This window comes from Petaurus breviceps, unplaced genomic scaffold, assembly GCF_028583685.1.
Source record: "Petaurus breviceps papuanus isolate PSGF00001 unplaced genomic scaffold, PetGlider_PUasm1.0 91133, whole genome shotgun sequence".
In the NCBI taxonomy this organism is placed as follows: Eukaryota; Metazoa; Chordata; class Mammalia; order Diprotodontia; family Petauridae; genus Petaurus; species Petaurus breviceps.
In genome coordinates, this window is record NW_027187419.1 from 21,419,228 (window position 1) to 21,442,333 (window position 23,106).

The 23,106-nt window shown below is 33.2% G+C and overlaps 1 protein-coding gene across 1 annotated transcript in view; it reads left to right on the plus strand.

Annotated features, from left to right (window-relative positions):
* PGR (progesterone receptor) overlaps window positions 1-23,106 on the plus strand; it is a 95,959-nt gene that overhangs the window by 53,287 nt on the left and 19,566 nt on the right. The window contains exon 4 of the mRNA XM_069079902.1: window positions 19,125-19,430. Within this exon, the coding sequence (XP_068936003.1) occupies window positions 19,125-19,430 (306 nt within the window). The remainder of the gene's footprint in view (window positions 1-19,124; window positions 19,431-23,106) is intronic.

Sequence of the window (23,106 nt, forward strand, 5' to 3'; positions counted from 1 at the left end):
CCACTGATCTACCACTCTTTTTCTTAGCCAGTACCAAGTAGTTTTGATGATTGCTGCTTTATAATAGGGTTTTAGATCTGGTATGGCTAGACAACCTTCCCTTGCATTTCTTTTCGTTATTTTCCTTGATTTTCTGCACCATTTTTGTTTCCAGATTAATTTTATTATTTTTTTCTAGCCCTATGAAATAACTTTTTGGTAGTTTGATTTGGTGCAGCACTAAATAAGTAAATTAGATAGAATTGTCACTTTTATTATATTAGCTCAGTACTGCTATTTTTCCGATTATTTAGATCTGACTTTATTTGTGTTAAAAGTATTTTGTAACTGTGTTCATATAGTTCTTGGGTATTCTTGGCAAATAGACTCCCAAATATTCTATGCTGTCTACAATTACTTTAAATGGAATTTCTATTTCTATCTCTTGCTACTGGGCTTTGTTAATAATATATAGAAATCAGTGTGGCTAGATGGCACAGTGAATAGAGCACCGGTCCTGGAGTCAGGAGAACCTGGGTTTGGATCCAGCCTCAGACAAAATAGACGTGTGACCTTGGGCAAGTCATTTAACCCCAATTGCCCTCCAAAAAACTAATATATAGAAATGCCAATGATTTATGTGGGTTTATTTTATATCCTGCCACTCTGCTAAAGCTAACTATTTCAAGTAGTTTTTTAGTTCATTCTGTAAGTATACGATCATATCATTTATAAAGAGCAATATGTCTGTTCCTTCAATGCTTATTCTAATTTTTTCTATTTGTTTTTCTTCTCTTATTACTAAAGCTAACATTTCTAGAACAATAACAGTGGTGATAATGGACATTCTTGTTTCATCCCTGATCTTATTAGTAATGCTTCTAGTTTATCCCTATTACATATAATGCTTGCTGATGATTTTTTAGATAGATACTACTTATAATTTTAAGGAAAGCTCCATTGTTTCCTATACTCTCTGTCGTTTTTAATAGGAATGGGTGCTGTATTTTGTTAAAAGATTTTTTTTGCATTTATTGAGATAATCATATGAATTGGTTACTTTTTATTGGTGTGGTCAGTTATGTTGATAGTTTTTCTAATATTGAAGCAGTGCTGCATTCCTAGTAAAGATCCTACCTGCTCAGTGTGTTATCCTCATGATAAATGGTTTTTTAATCTCTTTGCTAATATTTTATTTAAAATTGTTGCATCTATATTCATTAGGGAACTGGTCCATAATTTTATTTTTCTATTTTTCCTCTTCTTTGCTTATTTTTTTAAATTAGTTTTTATAGTATTGAAATTAATATTGGTAAAATTCACTTGTTAAACCATCTGGACCTGTAGATTTTTTTTAGGAAGTACATTGATGACTTATTCGATTTCCTTTTTTTTTTAATGGAGTTATTTAAGTATTTTATTTCCTCTTCAGGTAATCTGTTATTTATATTTTTGTAAGTATTCAACCATTTCATTAAGATTATCAAGGTTGTTGGCATATGTTTGGGCAAAATAGCTCCTTATTATTGTTTTAATTTCCTCTTCATTAGTGGTGAATTCACCCTTTTCATTTCTGATACTGGTAATTTGGTTTTCTTCTTTTTTTCTTAATCAAATTCACCAAAGGTTTATCAATTTTATTTATTTTTTTTATAGAACTGGCTCTTAGTTTTATTTATTAGCTCAATGGTTTTCTTAATCTCATTTATATTAATATCTTCTTTGGTTTTTAGAATTTCTAGTTTGGTATTTAATTGGGGATTTTTAATTTGTTGTCTTTCTAGCTTTTTCAGTTGTATCTCCTCTTTCTCCATTTTATTCATGTAAACATCTAGAGATATAAACTTTCCCCTAACAATTGCTTTGGCTACATCCCATAAATTTGGTATGTTGTCTCATTATTGTCATGCTGTTGGATGAAGTTATTGACTGTTTCTGTGATTTGTTATTTGACCCACTCATTCTTTAGGATTAGATTATTTAGTTTCCAGTTAATCTTTAGTCTGTCTTCCCATGGCTAATATACTGAGCTAATATAATAAAAATGACAATTCTGTCTAATTTACTTATTTAGTGCTGCACCAAATCAAACTACCAAAAAGTTATTTCATAGGGCTAGAAAAAATAATAAAATTCATCTGGAAGAAAAAATGGTGCAGAAGATCAAGGAAAATAATGAAAAGAAATGCAAGGGAAAGTTGTCTATCCATACCAGATCTAAAACCCTATTATAAAGCAGCAATCATCAAAACTACTTGGTACTGGCTAAGAAAAAGAGTGGTAGATCAGTGGAATAGATTAGGTACACAAGACACAATAGTCAATGACTATAGTCATCTATTGTTTGACAAACCCAAAGACTCCAGTTTCTGGGATAAGAACTCATTATTTAAAATAATTTAAAAATATGTAATTTTTATTGCATCATAATCTGAAAAGGATTTATTTAATATTTCTGCCTTTCTGCATTGGATTGTGAGGTTGTATGCCCTAGAACATGATCAATTTTTGTGTAGGTGCTGTGTACTGCTAAGAAAAAATGGTATATTCCTTTCTCTCCCCATTCAGTTTTCCCAAGAGGTCTACCATATCTAACTTTTCTAAAATTCTATTCACCTCCTTTACTTCTTTCTTGTTTATTTTGTGATTAGATTTGTCTAGTTATGAGAAGGGGAGGTTATGTTCCCCTACTAGTATAGTTTTGCTGTCTGTTTCTTCCTGTATCTCACTTAACTTCTCCTTTAAGAATCTGGATGCTCTACCACTTGATGCATTTATGTTTAGTATTGATATTACTTCATTGTCTATGGTGCCTTTTAGCAGGATGTATTTTCCTTCCTTATCTCTTTTGATTAGATCTGTTTTTGTTTTTGCTTCATCTGACATCAGGATTGCTACCCCTGCTTTTTTCTCTTCACCTGAAGTACAATATATTCTGCTCCAGCCTTTTTACCTTTACTCTCTGTATTTCCCTCTACTTCAAATTTGATTTTTGTAAACAATATATTGTAGGATTATGTTTTTGAATCCATTTTGCTATCCACTTCCATTTTATGGGAGAGTGTGTCCCATTCATATTCACAGTTATGATTACTAGCTGTGTCTTCCTTTCTATCCTGTTTTCTGCCATTTATGCTTTTCTCTCTCTTACCTTTCCGTCTTCACAAGTGTTTTGCTTCTGACCACTGACTCCCTCAATCTACCCTCCCTTTTATCAGCACCCCTCCCTTTTCTTTCCCCTTTCCCATATTACTTCTTTCCTCCCTTCTACCATCTCTTTTATCCACCCCCTCTCTTTTCTTTCCCCTTTTTCCTCCTGTTTCCTATAGGGTAAGATAAAAATCTATACCCAAGTGAGTGTGTATGTTATTCCCTCTTCAATTCAAATCTGATGAGAGTAAGGTTCAAACAATGCTCACCTCCCTACATTCTTCCCCTCTACTGTAATAGGTCTTTGCACCTCTTCATGTGATGTCTCCTATACTCTTCTTTTTTTTCACCCCTTAATTAATTTTTTGGTCATCACTTCAATGTCAACTTGTATCCACACCCTCTGTCTATGTATATTCTTTCTAAGTGTGGTAATAAAGATTTCGTTCTCAAGAGTTACAAGCATTATCTTCCCATGTAGGGATGTAAACATTTTATCCTTATTGAATAACATCTTTTTTATCTTTGCTGTTTACCTTTTTATTCCTCTCTTGAGTCTGGTATTTGAAAACAGAATTTTTTCTGTTGAGTTCTGGTATTTTTGTCAGCAAAGTTTCATTTAATGTCCGTCTCCTCTCCAAAAAATTGTGCTCAGTTTTGCTGGGTAGCTGATCTTTGGTTGTAATCCAGGCTCCTTTTCCTTATAGAATATCATATTCCAAGCCCTCTAATCCTTAATGTAGAAACTTCTAGGTCCTATGTATTTCTGACTGTGGTTCCATGATATGTCTTTCTGTCTGCTTGAAGTATCTTCTCTTTGACCTGATAATTCTGGAATTTGGTTACAATATTCCTTGGTGTTTGCAATTTGAGATCTCTTTCAGCAAGTGATTGGTGGATTCTTTCAATGACTATTTTACCTTCTGATTCTAGGACCACAGGGCAGTTTTCCTTGATGATTTCTTGAAAGATGCTGTCCAGGCTCTTTTTTTGATTATGACTTTCAGGCAGACCAACAACTCTTAAATTACCTCTCCTCAATCTGTTTTCCAAGGCAGTTGTTTTTCCAATGAGATATTTTAAATATCTCTTGTATTATAAAATAAAATATTCTTCTATTTTTTCATTTAAAAAATTTCTTTGACTGACACTTGATGTCTCATAGAGTCATTAGCTTCCACTTGCCCAATTCCAATTCTTAATGAATTGTTTTATTCAGTTAGCTTTTATACCTCCTTTTCCATTAGGCCAATTTTACATTTTAAGGAGTTTCTCTTCAGTATCTCCTTTTCCATTCAACCAATTCAAATTTTTAGGGAGTTGTTTTCTTCAGTTATTTTTTGTCCTTCATTTTTCAAGCTATTGACTCTCTCTTGCATACCTCTCATTCTTTTTCCTATTTTTCTTCTGTCTCTTTTATTTGACTTTAAAAATCATTCTTTAACTCTGCCAAGAAGGTTTTTTTAGACTTGGGACCAATTCCTATTTCACTTTGAGGTTTCAGAAGTAGGTATATTGACAACGTTTTTATCTTCTGAATTTGTTTTAATCTTCCCTATCACTATAGTAATTTTCAATGGTCAATTGTCCTTTTATGCTTCATGCTCATGATATTTGCCTATTTCCTGGCTTTTAAAGTTGAGCTTTCCTGCTGGAACACAGGGGTCACTGTCCCAAGCTTCTTGAGCTGTGAACCAGGGGCTTGATCACTGGCTTTGTGTGGTGGGGCCTCAGGTGTTGGTAGCTAGAAGTTCTAGGTGTCTGGCAACTTACATGGTGCTGAGCTGGGGTCCCCATGGTGGTGTCTGGCATATGCTGTGACCAGATGGGGTTTTTTCTGCATTTCCCTTTAGCTGTGCTGAAGCAGGAGAAGGTCCACTGCTGGAGGAAACCTGCCAACTCTGGGTAGTGCTGAAGCAAATGGAGGTCTGGCCGCTGGAGGATGCCTATCCACCCAGGACTGCCTTGAAACACTTCAGGTCCACTGCTGGACAACACCTGCTCACCCAGGGCTGCATCATAACACAAGGAGGGCTGGCCACTGGACAACGCTTACCCATGCAGGGCTGTACTGAATTGTGTGGAGGTCCACTGTTAGGGGATACCTATCCACCCAGGGTTGCAACAACACACGGTGGTTCTCTAAGCTGGAGTCTGCTGATTCCCCTGGTTATGCTAAGGCACATGGGGAAGGGGGGGGCGGGGTTCCTGGTGTTGGTGTTTGCCTGCTCCACCACCACAGGGCTCAGGAACTCCCACAGGTTTGCTGAAGTGGGGTCTTCCACTGACTTGCTAGGACACATCTTGTCCTGAAATGCTCACACCTTTTATCTCAATGAAACGGACCTTTCTTACTGACCTTCCAAATTTCCTGAACTAAGAGACTGCTCTACTCCATCTTTTGGCTCATTTCACTGTTCCAGGATTTTTCCTGGGGCACTATTTTCAGGATTTTTTAAGATGTCAAAAAACGTAGTATGATAGATACTACTTACTCTGCCATTTTGGCTCCTGGAAATCCTGTTATCAACTTCTTACTCACATTTTTTCTACATGTGTACTTCTGAGCCAAGTTTTTCATTTCAACTTTCACAACATCTCTTAAAGAGATCCTCTTCTCACCATTCACATAGTCTTCACCCCAGTAGAGCACCTCATCATCTCATCCCAGGACTATGGCACTTGCCTTCTGTTTGGTCTCTTTTCCTCAGAGTTTTTCCCCCATTAAGTCCATTCTCCATTCAGTTGCAAAGCATTGTTCCTCAAGTAGAGGTCTAACTATCACTTCCCTATTCAATATACTCCAATGGCTCTCTACTACCTACAGGACCAAATGAAAAATCATCTGTTTAACTTCTAAAGCCCTTCACAACCTACCCTTCTCCTGCCTTTCCAGCATGGAGAAAATGAAGAAAGTGAAAAGAATGTGATTCAGTCTGTACTCAGATTTCATCTGTTGTCTCTGGAGATGGATAATGTTTTTTTTTTCATCATGAGTCCTTTGGAATTGTGTTGGATCATTGTATTGATTAGAGTAGATAGCTCTTTCAAAGTTGATCATTATTATAATATTGTTGTTACTATATACAATATTCTGGTTCTGCTCATTTCACTTTGCATCAGTTTATATGTCTTCCCAGGTTTTTTTAAAGCAATTCTCCTCCTCATTTTGTACAACACAATAGAATACCATAAAAAACATATACCACAACTTTCACCCATTCCCCAATTTACAGGCATACCCTCAATTTTCTATTCTTTTCCACCACAAAAAGAGCTGCTACAGATTTTTTTTCCTTGTATAAATAGGCCCTTCACCCTTTGATCTCCTTTGGATACAGACCTAATAGTGGTATTGCAAAATCAAAAGGTATGCAGTTTTAGAGCTCTTTGGGAGTAGTTTAAAATCATTCCCTATAATAGTCTGAAGAGTTCATGACTCTACCAACAATGAATTAGCCAATCTGATAGGTGTGAGGTGGGGCCTCAGAGATGTTTTAATTTTATTTTCTTTAATTCTTTGCCATTTGTCAACTCAGGAATGGCTTTTATTTTTATAAATTTGCCTCAATTCCCTACATATTTGAAAAATGAGGCATTTATCAGAGAAAAAAATACTATAATTTTTCTCCCAGTTTCCTGCTTTCCTTCTAATTTTGGCTGCACTAGTTTTGTTTGTACAAAAGCTTTTTAATTTTATGTGATCAAAATAATCCTTTTTTATTTCCTGTGATCCTCTCTTTTTCTTGTTTGGTTGTAAACCCTTCCCTTATCCTTAAAACTGACAGCTACATTTTTTTCATTTTTCCCCTAATTTACTTATGAAATAAACCTTTGTATCTAAATCTATTATTCATTTTGACCTTATCTTGGTCTATGCCTCATTTCTGTCAAACAGCTTTCCAGTTTTCCCAGAAATTTTTGTCAGTTATTGAGTTCTTACCCCCCAAAGCTTGGATCTTTGGGTTCATTAAATGCTAGATTACTATAGTCATTTACTAATATATATTGTGTACCTAACCTATTCTACTCATCTACTACTCTACTTCTTTACCACTACCAGATTGTTTTCATGGTTACCTCTTTGTAATATAGTTTGAAATCTACAAGAACTATGCTGCCTTCCTTCATTAAAAAAAAAATTATTCCTTTGATATTCTTGACTTTTTATTCTTCCAGATGAATTTTATTATTTTTCTAGTTCTATAAAATAATTCTTAGGTAGGTTGATTGGTATGACACTTGATAAATAAATTAACTTAGTAGAATTGTCTTTGTTAATATTGGCTCAGCCTTCCCCTAAGCAATGAACATTCCTCTAGTTGTTCAGATCTGTTTTTATTTGTGTTAAGTGTTTGGTAATTATGTCCATATAGTCCTTCAGTTTGTCTTGGTAGGTATTTTCCTGAATGTTTTATAATGTCTGCAGTTACTTTAACTGGATTTTCTCTTCCTATCACTTCTTGTGAGGTTTTGTTGGTAATATATAGAAATGTGGAGATTTATGTGGTTTATTTCATATCTTGCAACTTTGTTAAAGCTGTCAATCATTTCATCTAATTTTTTAGTTGATTCTCTAGAGTTCTCTAAGTATACCAATCTGTCATCTGCAAAGAGTGATAATTTTGTTTCCTTATTGCTTATTCTTTCGATTCTTTTTCTCTTAGTGCTATAGCTAGCATTTCTAGAATAATACTGAATAATGGTGATAATGGACATCCTTGCTTCACCCCAATATTATTGGGAAGGCTTCTAATTTATCCCCATTACAGATCAAGCTTGCTCTTGGTTTTAGTTAGATACTACTTATCATTTTACAAAATACTCCAGTGATTCTTATGCTTTCTGATGTTTTTAATAGGAGTGGTTGTTGCATATTCTCAAACTTTTTGAGATAATCATTTGATTTTTTGTTATTTTTGCTATTGATATGGTCAGTGATGCTTGTAGTTTTTCTAATATCTAATCAGCACTGCATTCATAGTATAAATCCTATGTGATCATAGTATGTGAACTTTGTTATATATTACTGTAATCTTCATGCTAGTGTTGTATTTATAATTTTGCATCAGTATTCATTAGGGAAATTGTTCTATAATTTTCTTTTTCTGTTGTATTTCCCCCTGGTTTAGGTCTCAAAACCATATTGTTACACAAAAGGAATTCAGTAGAACTCCTTCTTTACCATTTTTTCAGATAGTTCATTTAGTATTGGAATTAATTGATCCTTAAATATTTGGTAGAATTTACTTATCTCTGTACCTGGGGATTTTTTCTTAGGGAACTAATTTATGACTTTTTTTCATTTTCTTTTTTAAAGTAAGGTTATGTGAGTTTTCTATTTTCTCTTCTGTTCACCTGAGCAATTTATGTTTTTCTAAATATTCATACATTTCACTGAGGTAGTGTGTTTTACTCTCATATAATTGGGCAAAATAGCTCCTAGTAATTACTTTAATTTCATCTTCATGGGTGGTACATTAATCTTTTCATTTTTGATACTGATAATTTGATTCTCTTCATCAATTAACCAATGGTTTATCTATTGTATTTTTTTTCTTTTTTTTGCAGAGGGGAGGGCATGTGAATTGGGGTTAAGTGACTTGCCCAAGGTCACATGGCTAGTAAGTATTAAGTATCTGAGTCCGAATTTGAACTCAGCTCCTCCCAACTCCAGGACCAGTGCTCCATTCACTGTGTCACCTAGCCTCCCCTATTGTATTGTATTTTTCATAAAGCTAGCTTCTAGTCTTATTTATTCAATGATTTTTACTTTTAATTTTGTTAATATTTTCTTCGATTTTCAGGATTTTCATGTTGATGCTTAATTTGAGATATTTAATTTGTCTTTTTTCTATTTTTTTTGCTCAATTTTATGCCCAATTAATTGCTCTGTTATTTTACTCTTATTGATGTACGTACTTAGGGAAATAAATTTTCCCCTAGATACTGCTTTGGCTATATTCCAACAAATTTTGGTGTTTTAATTCCTTGTTTTCATTCCTTTAATGATATTATTGATTGTTTCTCTGATTTCTTCTCTGACTTCCTCATTCTTTAAGATTAGATTATTTAGTTTCCAATTAATTTTTAAGTTATGTTTCCAAGGCCCTTTTTTGAATGTAATTTTTATTTCATTATGATCTGAATGAGTATATTTCATGTTTCAATTTTTCTACATTTGATTTAGTGGTGTTTATGTCCTAATACATAGTGAATTTTTGTGAAGGTGCCATATACAACTAAGGAAAAGGTATGCTCCTTTGTATTCCCTTTCAGTATTCTCCAGAGGTCTATCACATTTAATTTTTCTTACATTGTATTCAATTCCTTAACTTCTTCATTATTTATTTTATGGTTAGATTTATTTAGCTCTGAGAGGAGTAAGTTGAGGTTCTTCACAAGTAAAGTTTTTCTGTTTCATCCTGTAATTGTCTTAACTTTTTCCTTTAAGACTTTGGACGCATTGGTGAACATTGATTTTATTTCATTATCTATGCTACATTTTAGCAAAAATGACTATCTCTTAATTAGGTCTATTTTTGTTTTTGCTTTGTCTAAAAGATCATGATTTCTATCCCTACTTGTTTTTCTTCTTGCCTGTCTCTTTACTTGACTCACACTTGTCCCTTCTATCCATGTAGACTCCTTCTAATTGCCCTAATAATGATGAAGTTCGTGAGGGCTATATAAATCATCTTCCCATATTGGAATGTAAACAGTTTAACCTTATTGAGTCCATTATAATTTCTATTTCATGTTTACCTTTTTATGCTTCACTGGACTCATATTTGAAAGTCAAATTTTCTATTCATCTCTTGTCTTTTTATCAGTAATATATGAAAACCTCTATTTCATTTTTCTACTGAAAGATTATATTGTTTTTCTGGGTAAGTTATTCTTCATTGTGATCCTAGCTCCTTTGCCTTATAGGATATCACATTCCAATCTCTAAACTCTTATACCATTGTAGCTGCTAAATCTTGTATGATCCTGACTGTGACTCCATGATATTTGAATGGTCTCTTTCTAGCTACTTGAAATATTTTCTCTGTTACCTGGGAGCTCTTGAATTTGGACATAATATTCCTGGGAATTTTCATTTGGGGATCTCTTTCAAAAAGTTGTGATCAGTGGATTCTCTAAACTTCTATTTTATCCTCTGGTTTTAAGATAACAAGGAAGTTTTCCTTTATAATTTCTTTTTTTTTTTTAAAGCAATTGGGGTTAAATAACTTGCTCAAGGTTACACGACCACGTGTTTCTGGGTGGGTGCTAAGTGTCTGAGCCCAGGATTCGATCTCCAGGTCATCCCAACACTGGAGCCGGTGCTTTTACTCACTGTGCTACCTGGCCACCCCTCCTTTATAATTTCTTAAAAGTATGATGTCTAAGCCCTTTTTTTTTTTTAATCATGACTTCCTGGTAGTCCAGCAATTCTTAAATTATCTCTCCTCAGTCTCTTTTCTAGATCACTTGTTTTTCTGGTGAGATTTTTTTCATTTCATTTTTTTTCATTCTTTTGATTTTATTATTTCTTGATACCTCATGGAGTCATTGGCTTCCACTTGTCCAATTCTAAGTTTTAAGGAATTTTTTAGTGACATTTTGTACTTCTTTTTCATTTGGACAATTCCACTTTTTTGAGGAGGTATTTTCATTACTCAAATTTTGTACCTGTTTTACTATTTGGCTAATTCTGTTTTGTAAGGTGTTATTTTCTTCAGTAATTTTTTATGCCTCTTTTACAAAGCTGTTAATTCTCTTTTCATAACTTTCTTGCATTGCTTTTATTTCTTTTCCCTATTTTTCTTCTACCACTTTTATTTTATTTTTTGAATCAATTTTTTCTTTTTTTTAAGCACTTCCAAGAATTCTTATTGGGTTTGTGTCAAATTTGTACTTTTCTTTAAGGCCTTGCTTGTAGCTGTTTTCACATCATTGGCTTCTGAGCCTGTGTTTTGATATTTCCTATGATCAAAATTGGTTCTTGTGGACAAGTTCTTTTTATGTTGCTTGCTCAGTTTTCTATCCTATTTCCTGACTGCAGTTTATGTTAAAGTTGGGCTCTACTAATCCATAGGGTTGGAGATGAATATTCCAGGATTTGGGTTTGTTTTTTTTTTTCAAGCTGCTGTTTTCAGAACTAATTCTGGAGGTTTGGGGATTTGGAAATTTTCAGTGCTTCCAAGATTTGATCCAAGGAGAGGTATGATCATTGATCCAGTCTATGCTCTAGGAAGGTCTCTAATCACTTGTAGCTACAAGTGCTACTGCTCCTCAAGGGCTCTACTCCTTTGCAGCCACAAGTACTTTTCTACATCCTGGAACCACAACACATAACTGTGTATGAAAAATGGAGCTGCCCAAAACACCTGGTCATGCACCCAGTGCTGCCACAGGGCTCCCCAAAATTCTTTTGTGGACCTGTGACCCAATCCCCTTATCATCTCTGGTCTGAGAGCTCCCAAAGCTACTGCTGCTGCTACTGCTGTCACCACTACCTTCAAGGGTGGCCACAGCTGATTCTGTTGCTACAGAAATTCAGGGCCAACCCACATACTAGTATTATAGACCTTTTCTTTTGACTCCTAAGTTATCTTGGACTGGAAAAAAAATGTCTTACCCCAGTGTTGTTAGTTCAACTTCTACAAAATTTGACTTAAGGCATTATTGTAAAGTTCTTTGGAAGGGAATACTGAGAGAATTCAACTATAAAGCTTCTTATAATCTTCAATTTTTGCTCCACCCCTAAAAACCCCTAAATATTACCTTGTTTATTTATACTTTGATAATTTAGTTTCTTCCCGTTTCTTTTTGATCAACAGCTAAGAATTTATCAGTTTTATTAGTCTTTACAAAGAAAAAGATTTTTTTTAATTTTGTTTATAAATACTTTTTTGTTTTCTATTTTATTTTTACTATGATTTTGAAGTTTTACTTTTTTATTCTTATTTTGGATTTTTGTAGATTTTTTAACTTTATAGAATTGGATAATGCAGTTCATTATTATTGTCTTTTTGTTTTGTGAATGTATGTTTTCAGAGATTTGGCTTTTCACCTAAGGACTGTTTTAACTGCATCTCAGAAACTTCAATATGTTGTCTCTTAATTATCATTCTTTTTCACATAGTTATTAATCATTTCTGATTTATTCTTTGATCTACTTATAATTTGGAATAGCATTAAAACTTCACTTATACTTGTATTTTTGCTTGCATTACTGTATTAATTACTATTTCCATATGAATAGTCTGTGAAATATACATTTAGTATTTCTCTCATTTTACAGTTATTTATAATTTTTTATGCTAATATATAATCTGTTTTGTAAAGTGTCCATGTAGCTTTTACAAAGGTAAATATTTATATTTCCATACAAAAGTCACCGTAAGTCTCTTAGCTTTAACTTCTCTTTAACAGTTTGTCAAATTCTATATTTTCCTTTTCATTTATCATTCTATATTTGTCTAACTGTGAAAAAAACCCTAAAGTCTCCTGTACTTATTATACTATGGATTTTTGAAATTCAGTTAACATTTATTTTTTGAATTTAGACTGCAAGCCATTTGGTGCTGATATATATATAGTTTTGATTGAGTTAATATGTGGTTCCTTTAAACATACTTTGCCTATATTTATCCCAGAAGTTTTATTTTTTGCATTGTCTACTAGCATCCTTGTAATTTTTGCCTTATTTGGACTCACCTGATATATAGTGCATTTTGTTCTAGCTTCTCATTTTTATTCTGTATGTCTTTATTTTTTAGTTGTGTTTCTTGAATATAGCAGATTGCTGAGTTTTGTTTTCTAAACCATCCTGTTATTTGCTTTCATTTCATTAGATTTTTAAATTTATTTACATTTAATATTACAGTTATTGGAGTTATATATTCCTGAATTTTTTTTTTTGTATTGGGGTTTTGCTTCTTTTAAGTAAACCTTTTTCTCTGTAATAAATTTTGCTTATATTACTCAGATGCTAGCTTATTCACACAAACTCTCTCTCTACTCCTCTTCTTTGAATTGTCTAAAATTTTTGTATTGTTAATTTTTCTTCCTTCCTTTTAATTTCATTTATTAATTTAGCTCTTACTATCTCACTTTTGCTCTTTGTATTTCTTCACCCAGTTAAAATATGGTTCAAAATCTTCCCTCTTCTCTTCACCTCCAACCCCATATTTTAAGTAATTTCTTCTTGCCACATGTTCTTCCTGGAAGTTTTCCTTTGTCATTTCTTTCTCATTATTTCTATTTCTTTCCAATCCATTTCTGAATTTTATTGGGTGATCCTTGAAATTTACTCTTACTTGTTTGTTCTTTATGGTCTTTGTTTCCTTCATAAGAAGCAAAATTTCTTAAGAATCGGGTGTGAACTTTATTTTCTATCCAGTTTTTAGGTTATTATCTTTTAGGTCTAATCCCATCATCCTCTTCTCCATATCCCTGGTTTCTGTTCCCACACCCCCCCCCACCTCACATCCCCTAACCATCTTCCTCTTAGAAATATATTCATCTGGGGGCAGCTAGGTGGCACAGTGAATAGAGCACTGGCCCTGGTGTCAGGAGGACCTGAGTTCAAATCCAGCCACAGACACTTTACACAAAACTAGCCATGTGACCTTGGGCAAGTCACTTAACCCCAATTGCCCTGCCCTCCCCACCCCTCCAAAACAAAAGTTAAAATAAAAAAAAGAAATATATTCATCTGGAAAATAATGTCAGGTAGAAGTAGTACTCTGTGGTTGTAGTCATTTTGTATATGAAGTCACTACGCTTAGTCTTATCCCCTTTTTTTTGCCATGATCAGTTTCCTAAGGCCATGTTTCTTCTCTCTGATTCTTTGTTTCACCTCCTTTCCCAAACACTTGTGAGAGCCAGATCCCCTTTTGGACTCATACAAAGAAACTGGGCTCCTAATGGGGAAATTAAATCCCCCAGAGACAAATACTATTATAGAAGTGATAGAAGTCTCAGTCTCTTACTTCAAACATATATCTCATCTCTTCTGGGAATGTTCTTTAGTGTCACCCTTTACATTCCCCTTTCTGGGTGAACTCCAGCCCTTTTTGCTAGTTTTATCACAGTCCCTTCTCTCATTAAAAAACTAAAATATTCATTATCTCTTCACTTATCACCTTTAGTTTTGGTAGGGGCACATCACTTGATTCCCTCTGTTCCCTCTCTTCTTTTTCATGCAACTCTTTTCACTCTTTTATTCCACTTATACACCCCTCCCCCCCATAATTTGCTTATGAGTCAGAGGATAGTCCGTGAGACCTAATTTAATTCCTATAATTTCACTTCTCCTGATTCTTTAAATTCTGCTTACATCTTTAGGTACTTTCTATTTCTTGATTATTCTTTTTTTCGTCTTTCTTTTGCCCTATAGATCACTTTCTCCCTTTAAACAAAACCTATAAACATAAGAGAATTTATTTTATTACTTAATGTTTTCTTCATAACTATTTATTTCCCACATGTCAAATAATCTGCCCACCTAAATTTTTTTTCAGCAAAGCCTCAAATGCCTCTCCTTAGTTGTACATCCATCTCTTTGTGCTATTGTTGTTGATAATCACAGGTTTGCAGGATTCATTATTCTGAATTATAGTTTGAACTCTTTTGATTTTTGAAATAAACTTTTATTCTCTCCTATAATTTTTAAGCATATGAAGTAATCCTGTTATTCAGGTTGCATTTTCTGAATATTTGAAGGTCTTTCTCCTGGATACTTGCAAAATGTGTTGATTGGTATTGAAATTGTGGAATTTAACTACTATCTATGTTGGATTTAAAGTATGGGTTTTTTCCTTGGGGCAATTCATGAAAAATGGCAAACCATTCCAGTATCTTTGCCAAGAAAACTCCAAATGGGATCACAGTCAAACACAACTGAACAACAACAAATGAGAAGAAAAGAATTTTTTATAATATTTCACTTGGTTGGGGTTCAAAGTTAGTTTTCCTTGTCAAAATTAATTGTAAATGTTCATTTGTTAATACTGATCTTCAGTGGGATTTTACAAATTTTTTTGTTTGAAAATGTCTTTTCACCCAGAATGGTACTTCCAAATTCTGATATCAGTTCATAAGAATATGATTTTAATTAAGCATATTCACTTGGAAGGCATTTGTAGAATTCTGTTAGGTTATTCTTTTAATGTGTGCTTTTTAGTGTGTCATTATATTAAAAAGTAAATACTTCAGGAGGGGCTAGGTGTTGCAGTGAGTAGAGCACCAACCCTGGAGTCAGGAGGACCTGAGTTCAAATCCAAACTCGGGCATTTAATACTTACTAGCCAACTGTGTGGCCTTGGGCAAGTCACTTAATCATAATTGCCCTGCCCTGCCCCCTCCAAAAAGCAAAAAAAAGAAAAAAGCAAAAAGTAAATTCTTCCAGTTGAAGGTTAAGTGAAAGTTCTTTAGTTCCACAGTTAAAAGATTTTGAAATATGAAAATATATTTTACACTTGTTTTAAGGTCCCAAAAAAATGCTTCTGGAACTGTAGTTTGAATTCAGAAAATGTATCCACTACAAATTTATGTGAAAAGGGGATTTTGCTTCTTGTTTTAACTTTTGATAGCACAGGAAGTATGTAAATCAACTTCACATTACTTGTGAGTCAAACAATGTTAGTTGTCATCTAATTGACTTTACCACAGTATAGATTTCACCTATAACTGCTGTTTGGACTTGTAATTTTAGGTTGAATTCATTAAGAAGCATTATTGAGTTTGCAGCCAAAGCTAATTTACAAAGCCATCCAGTTTTCAATAATAGTAGTTGAAGGCTGTTTGTTCAGAAAAAAATTTATGTTGGTCCTAAGCAAAAAAAAAAAAAATCTAATAAATCTTTTTTTCCTTCTCTTTTCCTTCTTTTTTTGGACATGATGATTATGCACTGATAATTAAAAAATAAAATGTTGTGATACAGCAATATGTGTGGTACTTGAAACACTATCAAAATATAACTGTCAACTGTGATTCATGGTACTAATCAGTAATAGTGCTAAACAATGAGAGCACCACATAAGACACTACTTCTCAAGAACATCTAAATGAATGAGCATATCTGTGTTTCAATAAAACTATATTTAAAAACCATTTTTAGCTTTTGGGTTGTACAAAAATAGGCAGTTGGCTGGATTTTGTTTTAATTATTAGACAGCATAACAATGCAATGGTTTACAATACAAATGGTGTCCACTTTAAGTTCTATACACTTAATGCATTTTTAAAAATAAATACTACCCATTTATTCCCAATAACTGCAATATCAATAAAGACCCTAACCTTTTTTTTGGAGGAGAAGATCAGGGCAATTGGGGTTAAGTTACTTGCCCACGGTCATATAGCTAGAAAGTATTAAGAGTGTGAGGCTGGATTTGAACTCAGGTTCTCCTGACTCCAGGGCCAGTACTCTATTCACTATACCACCTAGCCATTCCAAGGCCCTAACCTTTTATGGCAGTGAATTTAAATACTTTGTTTTAGTAGCAAGATGATACAATGTATTTTTACCATTCCTCTTTGACAATGTAATTTAATACCAGAGTTTTAATTCAGAGCTATGCCAGTGTATAGCAGTAAGTTATATTGAAAAAAAGTGTGGCATGTCATAACATAAATATCCTGTTTTAAAATTAATCTGCCCCTCTTACTGAGCAAGAAAAAAAGATAAATCTTCAGTGTGTAGTTTCATAGTTTATAATAATGAATTCCTATTTTGCCATGTCCAAAAATTTGTCTCTTTCTGTCTTTTAAGTTCATCACCTCTCTATCTGGTGGTGAATGGCATGTTTCATATTCATTCTTTTTAACTCGTGGTTTATAGTTGCATTGATCATAATTTCAAAGTCTTTCAAGGTTATTTTTTCTATGTAATGCTGTCATTGAATAAAGTGTTCTTTTTCTTCTTGCTTTAGCATTCTATCAGTTTACACAGGTCTTCCCAGTTTCCCCTGAAACTGCCAATTTTATTATTATTTATGGCATAATAATATTCTATTACATCACTGATTATTCTGGGAAGGGTGGGATTCTACCGATCTTCTCGGTCTCTGATTAGCTGATCACACAGTCCTTGGGGTTAGGCCTTAGTCCTCCCCAAAAAAGCACATTCTTCTCTTTGGAGACCACTACTTCAGAATATTTGTCATTATGTAGAATTCTCTATTTTGATGTCTCAGTCTCCTACTATACTATATGCTCTTTAAAGATAGTAACCCTATTTTATCTAATTTGTTATCTCTCCCAGGGGGAAAAATATTCTATTACAATAGGCAATATGTTTGAAGTATTATATCTTATAATATTTATCTTTTCTTATAATTCTGTGTTGATTTTGACTTTATTCTAAGCAGTTGATATATGCCTACAATTCTGTTTCTTTAAGATATAATTAGTTTCACTTTTATTATAATGCTGTTTGGTGTTTATCATGTCTACCAAGCTTTCTGTCTTCCTGAAGCAAGTTCAGGCTTCTAAATAATCTACAAGTTTGTTGTCTCTTTTATTTCTTAATGCCAAAATAATTTTATGAAATATTGTTTGCTTTTACTTATCTTTGCATCAGGGTCACCACATATCAAGGTATTCATTGATATAATGTTTAGGCTACTGTCAATTTCTTTGAAGAATTTCTCTATTTCTTCATCCCCTTCAGATGATATGGTATAAGCAGGCACTGTAACCTGATGATCTCTTTGCCAGTGTTCATCATGAAAATGTCTGCAAGGAGAGATGACCAAAAGTCCCAGAAAATGATAGGTCTTGTACTTGAGCACATGAGGAATTTAACTCTTCTAATGCTTATTTTTTTCTCTTCTAGTTCCATGTATAGCAAGAATGTAAATAAATCTATGGCTCAGTTCTCCACTAGTACACTATCTTGTTGATCCCTGGGAAAAGACCTCACATTTAGAATACTAATAGTTAAATTAATATTTTTAGATAATCTGACTTTTCCTCCTTTTCTCCTCAGCTATCACTGCAGAAATGGGACTTCCACAGAAATGAGCTATTCTGTATTTTTATCTGTTTCATTAGTACTTATGGCTAAAGAATTTATCACCTAATGGCCAGCATGCTAGTAGTGAGACTTTCTACAATTAACTAGACTTTAGTGTTTTTCTAGGACCTTACTTAAAATAATTCAGTTTAATCAGACCTGACAAGCTTATGCTCCAGGCAGAGTCATTCCCATTCCATTATGAAATGCTATCACTTTTGATGGTAGATTAATTAAATTTTAAAAGTTATTTTTTAATTTTTCTGAACTTTTGCCTAGCATAGTACCTTGACACAAGTAGGTGCTTAATTGTTGCTTGTTGATTTGGGCTGAAGTTATGTCTTCATCAGGATATGTTGAAACTATATATTCTAATACACAAATGCCTATTTAATACATAATCGACTTTGAGAGGAAGCTGCCTTTATTTCAGGAGTATAAATTGATCTCATCCTGCTAGATTACTGGACCCAAATCAAAAAGATTAAATTTAAGTGTCAAATGTAAAGTCCTTTGGTTAGGCTAAAGCAATCATTCTTACAAATATAGCATTAGACAAAATAAACAATTATCCTGAAAAAGATCCCTGGATTTTAGTATCAACATGTGAGAGGATGGCCAAAAAATGGTCATTCAATCTTAGGTTACATTGAAAGGTGTTCTGCAAATGATGTTTCCCCCCATACTCGCCCTGGTCAAATCATTTCTTGATTTTTTTATTCATTTTAACCAAATGCTGTTTGGGAAGGAAAAGAGGGTAAAATGAAACAGAAAAGAGAAAAAAGTTAATAGGAAGAAAAATATCATTGAGTTACTATGGTGAAAAAAATAGAAAAGGGGATATTTCATCTTAGATCTATGATCCTCTATTTCTTTGAACATATAACAAGCCATTTTTATACTTGAATATTTCTTGATATGTTGTATTTTATATGGATTCAGCTGATTATACTTTTAAACTTATATGTGTGTTTCTTTTTAGGTAGAAAATTTAAAAAGTTCAATAAAGTCAGAGTTGTGAGAGCATTAGAGGCTGTTGCTCTCCCACAGCCAGTGGGCCTTCCAAATGAAAGCCAAGCTCTAACACAGAGAATCACCTTTTCACCAAATCAAGAAGTTCAGCTGATCCCTTCACTGGTCAACCTGTTACTGAGCATTGAGCCAGATATTATCTATGCAGGATATGACAACACAAAACCTGAAACATCCTGTTCTTTGCTAAACAGTCTAAATCAACTGGCCGAGAGGCAACTCCTTTCTGTAGTCAAGTGGTCTAAATCACTGCCAGGTAAAAATAATGTATATATGATGAAAAGTAATCTAAAATTTACTGTGCCTGTTATAATAATATATTGTTGATGCAACAAACTTCATAATCAGATAATAGATGATAGATTTTAATCAATCAACAAACAAGTATTTATTGACTTGTCTACTGTGTGCCCAGTACTATACTGGATGCCAAAAGGAATGTAAAAGAATGAGAAAAGACTATTCTTGTCTATGAGTTGCTTACTATCTATTGAATGATCAAGAATTACACATGTCAAACAAGTAGAGAGTAGTACCAGGTAGCTTGCCAGCAAAAGCTAGACATCGTGGTTCTACATTTAATTGGAATAGGAATTCAAGGAAGAAAAAGATCGATATGAATTGATTTCAACTCTAAAAAATTCCAGTTCATTATGAGTTCAAACTAATTAGGTAAACGTAGTTGAAAATGGTTTTAAATATTTGCTTGCAAAACAAATTAAAAGTTTTCATAATGTGCTAGGGGCTTTTAAAAACCAATAAAGAAAAAGAAATCAATAAAAGTTATTTCCTAAAATAAAGCAGTTTTTAAAAATCTATGAAATGGGTCTCTTAATAACTATGGCTTCAGTCAGATCTGTGTCTAAACAGAGAACAGAATAGTCCATCAACTGCCAATACCGTGAACCAGGTTAAATCATCATAACAAGAATATAAGCGCTTAACTTAAAAGTTTGTACTTAATCCCCCAACAGAGCCTCAAAGGAACATAGTTGCTGAGAGAATCATGGCAGCAGCAGCAACAGAACAAGTAGTTTTCTCCTGGATTATTTCTCCTTCTTTGTTTTGGACTGCATGACATAAAGAAAACATAATGCAGTCATACTGCTCTTATACCCATGCATAGAAAAGGAGGGAAAAAAACTTTTGTCACTTCCCCTTCCCTCCAAATATGCCCACACAGCAACAAAATCTTTATAAACTTTTAAGGAAACCTGCTTCTCCTATGCCTTATGCATAATTAAACCCATTAGAACACTTTAGCCCCAATAAACTTGAATATTTTTAAAATATCTCTTAATCTAACAACATAATTCTCCAGTATTTTTCTCCCTCAATGGATATAGACCACTAGACCAATATTCACCAATGATGTTACTTAAAACCTTACTTTTCTGCACAGTATGAATAAGGGAATTATTAGAAAGTTTCTATGGTGGTGATATTTTCCCTACATATAAAAAATAAAATATAATATATCTGTAAAAAATTGCATATATAAATTTTGTGTAAAAAGAACTTAGATTTTCCCTATTTTCTCCCATGTTTTCCTGTCCCCTTTATCTGAGAAGAATTAAATACCCCTAAACTCCCTGGATCAGAATTTATGAAGTCTACCAATGTATTTCAATGCCTAAAGTTTTCCAGGGGCATGTTAATTTGGAAAACATTGGATTAGATGAATTATTAATAAAATTTTAAGAGAATGTCAAGCATAAAGAAAATTTATGTCTAGTTATATCAAATCCTTTTTTTTAAAAAAAATCCCTTTATGTATCTTATTCTCGTTTATAAGATAATTGCTTGAACATACTCAAGAAACAAAGATGAATGAAATCTAATATTCTAATAGAGGTGAAATATCATCTTCCTGTATAGGCTGACAAAAGTAAAAATTCTTGAATTCACACCAGTTACACTCATTGCTACCATGTTTCCCTGATAATAAGACCTATCCCGAAAATAAGCCCTCCCCTTACTGCATAAGATTCCTCTAAAATAAGCCCTCCCCCGAAAATAAGCCCTATTGAGATTGCTACTGTAGTGAAGGTGATCCCCTGTGCTACGAGCTGCATCCAATCAGAGCTGCAGCAGTGAGCGCATCATCCTGTTCTTTATTGAATTCATTATTGAATAAAGGTACATTTTTTTGTTCACATTTACCTGTTTATTAAAATTGCTGTCAATGTTCATTAAAATAAGCCCTCCCCTGAAAATAAGCCCTCTGGTGTTTTTCTGTCCAAAAAAAAAAATAAGACAGTGTCTTATTATCGGGGAAACACGGTAGGAGCTGGGCAGGAAAGAATATATTTGTTTTTCAGTATTCCTACTTGAAAAGTAAGAATGACAAATACATTGAATATTTGTAAAATGTTTTTGGACCCAAGGATGACAAAGGTTAGTTTAAAAAAAAAAAACAATGAAAACCAAAGTCCTAGATTCTAATTCCTACTCCATCACTAACTAGCATCAGACCTTGGTCAAATTATTTAACCCCACGAGGTCTTACTTTTCAATGCTGTACTAAAGTTATGTGAATTTAGCAAAAATTATAATTTTGCTTCCACAATAGTAGTAAAATTTGTGTGAAAAATCATTTTCTATTGTTTATAAATGGGTACTTATATTTTTGTCTTCCTCGTGTTGTTAGGGGATACTTTTAATTTTGCCGACATATTTCATAGCTTTTGTTTCGATATTTAGTTTTTTTAAAGTAAACAGAAACATAAACCTTAATTTTCAAGTCAACCTTAGTAAAAATAATTTATGTAAATTTCAACTTTAGCAAAAATCGAAATATGTTTAACTTTAGAACAGAGTTATAGTCTTATCAAAACTAATGTAGTCCCCAGAAGTTAGAAAGATATTACATGTACATTTTGCCTCATGATTAATTTATACCAAGTTTTATTTACAAGTCTGATTATGTGACAAAACATGTTTGGTATGTTCCAGTGACTAGAACCTTATGCTATTAACTAAAAAGTATTCACCTACCCCTAAGTATTGTTTAATTAGCAAGACTAAATTTACCAGCACATTCTGTAGCTTATAGCTTACAGATTCTGTTTAGAAAGTAGAAATAAAAATAAGGAGACGTGGAAGTGCAGAGTTCCACATTTTAACTGCATTAAAATTTTAATGAAAACATTTTCTGCCTATTTTTAAAAAATTCTTTTCATGATTTTGCTTTGAAAGGCTGATTTTAATAATTGTTGTATACTATACTTAGTTTCTTTGTTAGGAAATGGCAGCAACCAATATTCTCCCAGAATGAATGAATGTCAGTATGTCACAATATCTTTCAGGGTCAAAGTAACTTTGTTTTAAAACATAATTTGACTTCCCAGTTGAGACTGATACTGATGTCAGTTACTAGAAAGTTTTGTATACCAAGTATCTAGTATCTGAAAAGAGGTCACATGAAACAACAAAAAGTTATCAGAAGAAAATAATGTTCACTTATTGGTGACCAACATATAAATTTAAATAACCATATAATCAACCTTGTGTACTCACAGTAATTGAAGAAAGCCATGGCAAGGCCATACCACATGGCAATGATTCATAGCATTTTTTAATATGCTATGTACAAAGTTATCCTAATTCTTTAAAACCCAGTAGAAATGCCACAGTTACCATATAGTATAAAAATCACCGAGATTTTCCTGTTGCACAAGAAATGAAGAAAAATGTCAGAAACTCTTGATAGTTTGTAAGTGAAGAATTATAGAATTGAAGAATTATATGTACTATTAACATACTATTTGATTTTTTTATCTATTGTCCCTTTTTTGGACTCCCATCTGGTATACAAAGTCTATATAATAGTAAAATGGCTGAAGATTTAAGGTGCGGCTTGGCTATTATTTGGGGAGAGAGAGAGTGTGTGTGTGTGTGTGTGTGTGTGTGTGTGTGTGTGTGTGTGTGTG